The 11,786-nt window shown below is 38.5% G+C and overlaps 1 protein-coding gene across 3 annotated transcripts; it reads left to right on the forward strand.

The window, feature by feature from the left end:
* Positions 7,618 to 11,349, forward strand: LOC18774685 (G-type lectin S-receptor-like serine/threonine-protein kinase At1g11330). 3 transcript variants are annotated; one of them, XM_020565221.1, is made up of 9 exons: positions 7,618 to 7,811; positions 7,899 to 8,006; positions 8,382 to 8,986; positions 9,537 to 9,635; positions 9,710 to 9,912; positions 10,010 to 10,220; positions 10,312 to 10,549; positions 10,657 to 10,751; positions 10,893 to 11,063. In XM_020565221.1, the coding sequence occupies exons 3-9, from the start codon at positions 8,449 to 8,451 to the stop codon at positions 10,961 to 10,963; spliced, it is 1,455 nt and encodes a 484-aa protein (XP_020420810.1). In that variant the 5' UTR covers positions 7,618 to 7,811; positions 7,899 to 8,006; positions 8,382 to 8,448; the 3' UTR covers positions 10,964 to 11,063. The 3 variants fall into 3 exon arrangements, with proteins under 3 accessions (XP_020420810.1, XP_020420809.1, XP_020420811.1); XM_020565220.1 differs by having other exon boundaries at positions 7,640 to 7,811; positions 10,657 to 10,807; positions 10,893 to 11,349; XM_020565222.1 differs by lacking the exons at positions 7,618 to 7,811; positions 7,899 to 8,006; positions 8,382 to 8,986 and adding an exon at positions 9,183 to 9,434 and having other exon boundaries at positions 10,657 to 10,807; positions 10,893 to 11,349.

Consider the following 11,786-nt stretch of genomic DNA (forward strand, 5'->3'; position numbering starts at 1 on the left):
TGGTGTAGAGCTCAACCTTCTTATTTTCATTACTTTGGCACATCCTAAGCTGTAAGGTATGGCTTAGAAACGGGTTATATAGGTTAAAAGATAGTGGGGGTGATGACGGAAGGGCTAAGTATTTGGTTACAAAGGGGTTAATGACGCACACAAAGGGGTAGGATGAAACGTCTTTTAGAGGGTGAAAACATGCATAGCCTAACATCATCTCTTATGGTCCATCCAACTTGGAAGCGACGTACCTACAAAAATAAGAAAATTCTTTAGTATCCAACACAAACCTAATGAGAGCAATCTAATTAAGAATAAAATCGAAGAGTGTTTAAGAGTGGAAACAATAAAACCCCTCTCAAAGAATGGCTTTTGGCTCAATTATCTCAAAAAGGTAGTCTCCACTAATATTCCGTAGTCATTCGAGCATAGCAACCTTGTCCACCAAAACATTACGAGTATGGTATTGTGAAGTGCAAAGATTATAATGCAATAACCATTTATGGCAACACTTTAGTAAAGCATTCATGATCAAAACATGACATATACATCTCTATTAGCAAGAAAAAGTAATAGCTTTAACTGGAATTTATATTTCGGAAAAACTGCTTCTTTTCAATTTTGACCTCAGATCAGTTTTCAACAATTATCTCTTAAAGTACTGCATGGATTTTTGACAAGCCTTATATGCTCAGAAAATAGACAAACAAGCGCACAACTTTTCCTCAGACCAAATACCAGAAAACAGAATAGAACTTCATGAAAACTGACGTTAAAAACAAAACACAGTACAGAATCACAGAAAAATTTCAGTTCCAGACCCCTGTTCAGAAAAACAGCTGTAACTTCCAAACAAAAAGTCAGAAAATTACAAGCCTTATATGGATGGATTCAGCACAAAAAAATGAAGAAGGCAACGTGGGCCAAATCTTCAAATCCATCACAGATTAAAACAGTATTATCGAAACATAAACACCAATGTTTTGCATGACTCGAAAAAGACTAAAAACGAAAAAATTAAAAATAAAACGAATGTTACCCACCTCAAACCTAAACGAAACATTGTCCTCAATGTTTAAAAAGAAAATGAAAGTAAGGACAAATAATAGTAAAAGCAATGAACATGGGAAACACACAAACGAAAATTAAAAAGATAAGGAACGAAGGTACCTAGTTGGGTTGCCTCCCAACAAGCGCTTAGTTTAGAGTCAATAGCCCGACTTTAGGGTGCGTTTACTTGGGGTCATCGAGGAGGATAGTGGTTTCCTCCTCAAGAAATGCAGCTGCCACATAAGGTTTGAGTCGATGGCCATTAACTTTGAAAGTTGTACCGTCACGATCATTCTTGATTTCAACTGTCCCATAAGGATACACTGTTAACACCGTGAATGGCCCAAACCAACGAGAGCGAAGTTTCCCAGGAAAAAGTTTCAACCGTGAGTTGTAGAGGAGAACGCTTTGACCCACATAAAATTCCTTCTTCAAGATGTGCTTGTCATGCCACTTCTTTGTACGGTCCTTGTAAATCTTCGCATTCTCATACGATTCATTTCGAAGTTCTTCTAGCTCATTCAATTGTAACTTCCTCTTCTCATGTCAAAATTGAGCGTTTTAATAGCCCAAAACGCTTTATGCTCCAATTCCACCGGAAGGTGGCATGCTTTCCCAAAAACCAGTCTATATGGTGACATCCCAATTGGCGCTTTGAACGCCGTTCTATAAGCCCATAGTGCATCATCCAATTTTAATGACCAATCTTTCCTAGAGGCACTCACCGTCTTTTCCAAGATTTTCTTCAATTCCCTATTCGAAACGTCAACTTGCCCACTAGTTTGCGGATGGTAGGGAGTAGACACTTTATGGGTGATGCCATATTTTGCAAGAAGGGAGTTAAATTGACGATTGCAAAAATGCGTACCTCCATCACTAATAATTGCACGAGGGACTCCAAATCTTGTAAAAATATTCTTTCGTAAAAATCTGACCACAACCTTGGCGTCATTCGTGGGTAGGGCAGCTGCTTCGACCCATTTGGATACATAATCCACTGCAACCAAAATATACAAATTCCCATATGATGCTGGAAACGGACCCATGAAGTCAATACCCCAAACATCAAACAATTCCACCTCCAAAATATTATTCAAGGGCATTTGGTTTCGACTAGAGATATTTCCTGTACGTTGGCAAGGATCACACCTTGCAACAAAGTCTTGAGCATCTTTAAACAAAGTAGGCCAGAAAAATCCAGATTGTAGAACCTTGGCCGTAGTCTTGGAAGCACCATAATGGCCTCCACATGCCAAAGTATGACAATGCAATAATATGTCAGCCATCTCTGTCTCAGGTACACATCTTCGTATAACTTGGTCAGGACCATGCTTCCACAAATATGGATCATCCCAATAATAATGTTTAACCAATGATAGGATTTCTTTTTCTGATAAAAAGACATATTAGGGGGAAGAATACCACAAGCTAGGTAATTCACAAAATCTGCATACCAGGGAGTGATGAATTCTTTCTCAGAGTAGATGGAAAATAATTGCTCATCCGGGAATGTCTCTAGGATAGGCCCAACATCTTCTATAACTTCATCCTCACAGACTAGCCGAGAGAGGTGGTCGGCCACCACATTCTCAGACCCTTTTTTATCTCGAATTTCAATATCAAACTCTTGAAGTAATAAAACCCATCGAATTAGTCTTGGTTTTGCTTCCTTCTTGGCAAGCAAAAATTTCAAAGCTGCATGATCCGTATATACAATTACCTTCGCACCCAATAGGTAAGAACGAAATTTATCCAATGCGAATACCACTGCTAACAATTCCTTTTCCGTAGTGGCATAGTTAAGTTGGGCATCATTCAATGTACGACTTGCATAGTGAATTACATGTAGTAATTTATTCTTCCTTTGACCCAAGACGGCTCCAATAGCATAATCACTTGCATCACACATAATCTCGAATGTTAATTCCCAATCAGGTGCCATAATGACTGGTGCAGTGGTGAGCTTTGTCTTCAATAAATTAAATGCCTCCAAACAGTCTGAATCAAAGTTGAATTCATAGGCTTTGTAATTTTAGAGAAATCCTTTATAAATCGACGATAAAACCCAGCATGTCCCAGGAAGCTTCGAATTCCTTTCACTGTAGAAGGGGGTGGCAGCTTTTCTATGGTCTCAATTTTTGCACGGTCAACCTTAATACCTCTTGCTGAAATTTTATGCCCCAACACAATTCCTTCTTGTACCATAAAATGGCATTTTTCCCAATTGAGAACTAAATTGGTTTCTTCACATCTTGCCAACACCAATGCCAAATTATCCAAACAAGAATCAAAAGATGAACCGAAAACAGAGAAATCATCCATAAATACCTCAATAAATCGCTCCACCATGTCCGAGAAAATGCTCATCATGCAACGTTGAAAAGTGGCAGGAGCGTTACATAACCCAAAAGGCATACGACGATAGGCAAAAGTGCCAAATGGACATGTGAAGGTCGTTTTTTCTTGGTCTTCAGGCGTGATAGGAATTTGATTATATCCTGAGTATCCATCTAGGAAACAGTAATAGGCATGCCCAACAAGTCTTTCTAGCATCTGATCAATAAAAGGCAGCGGGAAGTGATCTTTTCTGGTTGCAGAATTCAATTTCCTGTAATCTATGCAGACTCTCCATCCTGTAACAGTTATTGTTGGAACTAACTCATTATTGTCATTTTTTACAACAGTCATCCCTCCTTTCTTTGGCACAACCTGTGTAGGACTCACCCAACTACTGTCAGATATAGGGTAAATAATACCTGCATCAAGCAATTTTAATACCTCTGTACGAACCACTTCCTTCATGTCGGGATTCAATCGACGTTGATGCTCCGCTGATGGCTTATGTTCCTCTTCCATTAGTATTCGGTGCATACACATAGAAGGGCTAATACCCTTGATGTCAGCGATTGTCCACCCAATTGCAGTTTTATGTTTTCTCAAAACCCGTAATACTTTTTCTTCTTCAGTTTCACTCAAATTTGCAGCAATAATAACTGGTAAAGTTTCAGAAGTTCCCAAATAAGCATACCTCAAATGTGTTGGCAATGGCTTCAGAGTAAGTGTGGGTGTAGCAATCACCGAAGGTGCAGCCTTAGGAGGTGCCGCTCCTAGTGGTTCGAACTGATTCCTTCGCCTTGGGTGGTATGGTTGTGATGCATCCAAATGTAAGGCATATTCAGCAACCATGGGGTTGTCATCTTGGGAGGTAGCAGCATGGACCAATGTAGATTCCAATGGATGGTGTGGATTCTCCTTTTCAAATGTGTCTGAAGCAATTTCATCAACTAATTCCATGCGAAAACAATCCTCTGCTTCTCTTTGAAATTTAATTGCCTCAAAAACTTTGAATGTCGCATTTTCATTCCCAACTCTCATAGTTAGTAACCCTTCTTCTACGTCAATCAGAGTGCGTGAAGTAATCAGGAATGGGCGGCCCAAAATTAGCTGTGTGTCAGAATCTTCTTCCATATCCAAAACCAGAAAATCCGCTGGAAATATGAGTGTATCAACCTTTACTAGAACATCTTCTATAATTCCATCTGGGTATGTGATTGACCTGTCCGCCATCTGCAAAGAAACAGTAGTGTGTTTAATTTCACCAATACCAATCTTTTTAGCAACAGATAAAGGTAGTAAGTTAATGCTAGAACCCAAATCACATAAAGCTCTTTCAAAGAAATTATTTCCAATAGTGCATGGAATTTTAAAACTCCCTCTATCTTTTTGCTTTGGTGGAAGCTTCCGTTGTAGGATGGCACTACAATCTTCTGTCAGTTGGATTTTCTCGTGCTCTCCAAACTTCCTCTTCTTGGAGAGAATGTCTTTCATGAATTTTGCATAACTTGGCATTTGTTCCAAAGCTTCAGCAAAAGGAATGTTGATATGTAACTTTCTGAACATCTCCAAGAATTTTGCAAACTGCCCATCAACTTTATTTTTTCTCAACCTCTGCGGAAAAGGGATTTGTGGGACATATGGCTTCAATTGAGGAGAAGGAATTGGTATAGAATTTTCTTCTTCTTGGGATTTTTCTGTGGTGGTGATTGGTGGTGAAAATGCATGCCCCCTTTCCGCCGCAGACTTCTTAGCTTCTTTTTCTTTCTCTAATGCTTCTTGTTCCAAGTCGACCGCTGTATTTACTTGCTTCCCTTTACGAAGAGTGATTGCCTTTGCTTGTTCTTGATTTTTCGGGTTAACTTCAGGTTGGCTTGGAAATACTCCATGGTTTCTTCCACTTATAACATTAGCTAATTGGCCAACTTGCACCTCTAATTCTGAATAGAAGCTTGCTGATTCTGAAATTGAGTTTTTGTTTCAGTCATGAATTGGGTGGTAGACATAGTCAATTGAGTAAGCGCATCTTCCAAATTTATTTTCTTCTCTTGAGCCGGAAAACCAGGTGGTGGTCTCTGCACATTCTGAGTGTTGCTCCATGAAAAATTTGGATGGTTTCGCCAACCGGGGTTGTATGTATTGGAATAAGGATTATTCCTTTGTTGATTAAATTCTCCAACCTGATTGACTTGCTCAGCGGACGCAAATGGGTTCCCTGTGGTACACTCTGAACTTGGATGAGGGCCTGCACAAAGTTCACAACCAAAATTAGTACTAGTGTTTATAGCATTAACACTTAAAGAATCAACTTTTTTAGTAAGGTTAGAAATTTGTGCTGTTAGCAAAGCCATAGCATCGACTTCCAAGACCCCAGCTGGTTTCAGATTCATTCTCTCACTCGGCCATTGGTAGTTGTTGGATGCCATGGTCTCCAATAATTCAAATGCTTCGGTAGCCGTTTTTGTCATTAAAGCACCTCCAGCAGCTGCATCAACTAGTGTCCTGCTTGTTTGACTCAACCCATTGTAGAAAGTCTGAACTTGAATCCAGGTTGGTAGCTCATGGTGAGGACACTTGCACAATAAATCTTTTGAATCGTTCCCAGGCTTCATATAGAGGTTCCTTATCATATTGAGCGAATGACATAATATCTTGTCGAAATTTTGCAGTTTTTGCTGGTGGAAAAAATTTAGGAAGGAATTTCTCAGATAAATCATCCCAAGTACGGATGGAGTCTTGTGGCTGTGACAGTAACCAAAGCTTGGCTTTATCCTTCAAGGAGAAGGGGAATAGCCTTAAACGGATCGCATCGTCAGTTACCCCATTGAACTTGGACGTATCACAAATCTCCAAAAATATTGCAAGATGGATGTTGGGATCTTCATTCGGTAGACCACAAAATACGGATGAATTTTGCAGCATGGTGATCATGGCTGGTTTGATCTCAAAATTGTTGGCTGCAATAGCAGGACGTCGGATCGCTGAGGGAGTTGCCACTGGGGGGCCAAATTCCCCCACTGCTCTTTCTGCTTCCTCCGCCATAGGTGTGGATGGTGGTTCCACCAAAGTGTGCTTTTTGTTTCCTTTGTTCCGCTTATGAAACGTCTGTTCGATTTCTGGGTCAAGTGGTATGAGTTCTAGGGTACGAGAACGGTGCATATACGGATCAAAGTACCTGAAACAAAAAGAAGAAATTCAAATTAAACTCAGAATTAAAATATATTGATATTAATAGAAAATAAAACAGTCCCCGGCAACGGCGCCAAAAACTTGTTGTGAAATTATTGCAAGCGCACAATCCGTACAAGTAATATAGAAATAAGTAGAGTGTCGTTCCCACGAAGACTGTAATTTCCTATTAACTACCAATTATGTTTCATGCATAAGTCTATTTGAACAGTTGATTAAGAAAATTGATTAATTTTAAGAAAACTAAAACAATTATGAAAAATAACAATTTAATTAATGATAGAAAATTAAGATGATGAGACACTAGAGCATCCGACTTCACCATAACCCAATTCTACTTAATTCTTATAGCCAATTAACCCTAATTACTATCCATGTTGACAGTTGGTTTCTCCTAATTCATTCGATATCCCCTCTCGGGCTCAACCAAAAGTATTCTCAATTAACAACCCATTCTCTCTCGAGCAACGGATTTAGAAAACCAAGAGCCCATTAAGTTCTATGAGAACCTACAAGAAAACTGCATGAGTCATGTTAGTCCCTCTCGGGAACTCATTCAAGTCATGGTATTTGTTACAAGAAGCAAACATCAAACATCTCCTCTCGGTCTCCGCTTGGATCATCAATTAAATATTAGCTAGATATTTAAATCATTAAGAACAGTAACAAATACTCAGCATGAGATAATAAGCAGAAATTAATATAACGATAGAAATTAAGTATTCAAGGTTAGGCTACATCGTAGCCCTAGCGAGGGAAATTAGTTCATGACAGAAGAAAATATAAACAAGAGAATTATTGTCATAAAACCAATTTGGCCGATGGACTTGATCTTCAAAATCTTCATAGGAACACCTTCAAAAGCTCCTCAAATAAAGCAGCAACAAATTCTTGGCTCTCTCTGATATTTCTCTGGTTGACTGAAAGTTGGTGAAAAAATATGGTAGAGAAGACGATGGTGGAAAAAAAGATGATCTGGCTATTAGGTTAAAACTTTGTATTTATAGGCCAAGGGACTCCTCCAAAAATAAGGAAGATAATATTTATTTAGGAAGGAAAGGAAAAATAGGAATGTATTAAAAAAACAATACCTATTCTCAAAAGGAAGAGTAACATGCGGTTTCAAAAAATAGAGGGAATTGGCTTTGGGGTTTTAAGGGAAAAATAGGAAAGTATATCAAGTGTTTAGCCAATACCCATGCCTTGCTCCAAAAGTAGCCGACGGTGGTGGCTCAACAAAAATAAAGGTAACCAACAATTGTTTCACAATTGTTAAGCCAGCCTTTTACGTTGGCAATAGTGCAATTCATTCATGTTGCTTTCTTTCCTTTCAGACCATTTCATTATTTTGTCATCTAGCATCTCTTGCAATTGCTCAAATGATACAACCACCATTTCAGCAATTCACGATGGGTTCTTCTTCATGAGGCAGTGATGTGATGGTAAGCTTCTCTAACTCAATCTTTTTGGCGCTGGTCACTGAGACCAGTTGTGGATATAAATTGACACTTGCACACTTGCACAGATGCACTCCAGGTGTTTGATGAAATGACAGAGTGACTTCTTGAGATTTTGTTGAGATGATAATTCCACCCATTTTGATCCCTTAAGCTTCCAAAATTATAGTTTTTGCTCCAAAGCCTTGCTAAGTATGATTTCCTACAAAATCTCCACCAAGCACATTAAACTAACCAATTTCACATGAAAACAATGCAAATAAAGGTAGATTATATATGCAAAATATAAATCTATCATGGCGAGGGAGAGAATGTGACACTTAATTTTGGTGCTGATGGCCATCTCTACTTGCTCAACAGGAATGGTACGAATATTCGGAATATAACAGATGGAGGTCTTCCTACTGATGAAGGAAAACTTTATCTTATGAGAATTGATGTAGGTGGGATATTTCGTTTGTATTCACATGATTTGAAAAAGAACGCAATTTGGTCAGTTGAGTGGGAGTCTTCCGAGGATAAGTGTGTTCCTAAAGGCCTATGCGGATTGAATAGCTATTGTGTCTTAATTGATCTAGAGCCTCACTGTCGATGTCTTCCGAGATTCGAATCTGTCAACCTGGGAAATCAGACATCCGGGTGCGAGAGAAACTTTGTTGCGGATGCGTGCAAAAACAGGAATGAGAATTTCACTTACACCATGGAAGAGCTGGAAAGCACATGGGAAGATGATTCGTATATGAGTTTGAGATTATCAGACAAAGACGATTGCATACAAGGCTGTCTGGAGGATTGTGACTGTGAAGCTGTGTTTTTTGACGGTACAAACTGCAGAAAGCAAAGGCTTCCTTTGAGATTTGGTAGAAGAGACAAAGGAACTTCAGAGAGAGCTTTCATCAAGGTAGGTGTACCTACAAAACCAGATACAGATCCTAGAATTGTTCAACCAGGAAGCAAGAAAAAAGGTAGAACTGACATCCTCATTATTGGTCTTTCATTTACTGCTTTGATCCATTTTGTTGTTGATATCCGTGACTGTGTTGTGGAAACACAATGTCTGGGCATATATAAGAATGAGCGATGTGAATGGTGACTGTGAATTGAATGAGAGTGTGGCTCCACGACGATATGCTTATGAAGAGCTAGAAAAGATGACTAATAATTTCAAGGAAGAGATTGGTAGAGAAGCCTCGTCAATAGTTTATAAAGGGCTGATTTTGGGTAGCCAAAAGCCAGTTGCTGTCAAAAGAAAAGACTAGAGAAAGTTGCAGCTGAAGGGGAAACAGAATTTCAGACTGAGATCTAGTCCGTTTACTTGGGTATTGCCTTGACGGAGCTAAAAAGCTTTTGGTGTATGAGTACATGAGCAACGGCTCACTTGCAGATGTGCTCTTCACCCGTGAAAGGCAAAGTGTAACGAGAATAAATTTCAGGCACATTTACATAAGTATATATATACATGTCTACAATGAATATTGAAGAATTATCTCTTCACATTTGTGTTACTATGTGCAGCACATAAGTGGATATGGATCGGCACGGCTATTGGCGCTGCTCTATTGGTAATGGTGCTTTGCATCTCGAGCTATCTACTAAGGAGGAAACTATTTTCAGGTAGACTCTTTAAACATCTATGAAGGCTTTGGAAATTGTAAATTTTAATTTTCTTACAACATTAATCTAAACAGGGGAGACCAACCCAATGATTGAGAATGAAATGCTTGAATGGATGGAATCTGATAGATCCACTGGCGATGTCAAGGGGCTTCAAAATGATGGAAAGATGGGAAATAATTTGACAGTATTTCGCTACGCATCTGTCGTGGCTGCCACAACAAACTTCTCGGAAGAAAACAAGCTTGGACAGGGGGGCTTTGGACCTGTTTATAAGGTAATTAAGGTTTTAAATAAAAATGAGTGTCTTTGTATTAATAACTGAAAAATATAAACCTGATTAGTTGGTGCTATATTATGGATTATTAATGAAGGGCAAACTTGTGACGGGGCGAGAAATTGCTGTGAAGAGGCTTTCAAGATGTTCAGGGCAAGGAACTTCGGAGTTTAAGAATGAATTGATACTCATATCTGAACTCCAACATACAAACCTCGTTCACCTTTTTGGCTTCTGCATTCATGGGGAAGAGAGGATGTTAATCTATGCCTACATGCCAAACAAAAGTTTGGACTACTTTTTATTCGGTCGGCAATTGAGATTCTCGATCACTTTAATCTTAGTTACTTGATTTCTTCTATTCGAATAATCTGACTTTCCAGCTAATTTCATGGACAGATTCAACCAGAGCGATGCTACTAGATTGGACGAAGCGGTTCAACATAATTGAAGGAATCGCTCAAGGACTGCTTTACTTGCATAAATACTCAAGAATGAGAGTAATTCACAGAGATTTAAAAGCTAGTAACATACTACTTGATGAATATATGAAGCCCAAAATTTCTGATTTTGGTTTGGCGAGAATTTTTACACATAATGAACTTGAAGCAAATACTAATAGGATTGTTGGAACATAGTAAGTAGATCATACATTATAAATTATTATGCCTTTCACCACTTTGACATTGCTAAACCTGTACTTACAAACATATACTAAATATATTTGGTTTTTGTATGATACAGTGGTTACATGTCTCCCGAGTACGCTATGGAGGGGATTTTTTCGATAAAATCTGACGTCTATAGTTTCGGGGTGTTAGTGCTTGAAATCATTAGTGGTAGGAGAAATAGTAGCTTCTACATTGCTGATCACGTGCTCAATATAGTAGGATATGTATGTCTTACAAATCAAATTTACGATTACATTTTCCTTTTCGAGTTGTGAACAACTTAATTAAATGAGTGCTATATTTTTTCAGGCATGGGAGTTATGGAAAGAAGGCAGGGGGCTAGAGCTAATGGATCCAACACTAAAGGATTCATGTACTGAAGATCAATTGTTAAGATGCTTCCAAGTTGGTCTGTTATGCGTGGAAGAAAATGCAGCTGATCGGCCCTCCATGTCTGACGTCGTATCTATGTTGACCACTGAAACAATTTCATTGCCATTACCTACAAGGCCAGCATTCATCACAATAAGAAATGTTATTGTGTCTGATATAAGTATAAGTAGAAGGGAGTTGCAAATTATATCAGTAAATGGCTTGTCTAATACCACAGTTGCTGGACGATAGAGGATTCGTCTATTAGCTAAACGATATCTTCGGGCCATAATTACAATGGTACCTTCATTTTGGAACATTGCTTGGCTTTTGTATATGTTGTATTCCCTGTGAAAGTAGATTTTCTTACGGATCATAGTTTTTTAATTGGCAATGTTGCGTATAGATTCACTAGGTATTTGATATATGACGTTTAATTGAGTTTTTATCATTTATAGCCGGAACTTAATTAACCACTCAGCACAACCACAATGATAGTTTGGTGAACACTTGTATTGTGGGTGTGCTCAGTGATTTGAGAGTGACCCTATATATGTCAATATTGGACCCCAAAAATTATATGGAAAGATTGGAATATTGCGAATTTTGATCTTTCCTACAAAAGTTTGGCGGGATTGCGGCAAATTATGTTGTTCTCTTTTTTTTTCTTTTTTTCTTTTTTTCCATTTATTTATTTATCGAAAAGATACTTCATTAAGCCAAAAGGCAAGTCACAAACAAGGAAAAACAGGAGAAGGAACACACCTAAGCCAGAACTAGCTTGGTGCAAAAAGAAATCCCTAGACCTAGACTTAAAAAAATAAAACAAGA

This window comes from Prunus persica, chromosome G6 (genome assembly GCF_000346465.2).
Source record: "Prunus persica cultivar Lovell chromosome G6, Prunus_persica_NCBIv2, whole genome shotgun sequence".
In the NCBI taxonomy this organism is placed as follows: domain Eukaryota; kingdom Viridiplantae; phylum Streptophyta; class Magnoliopsida; order Rosales; family Rosaceae; genus Prunus; species Prunus persica.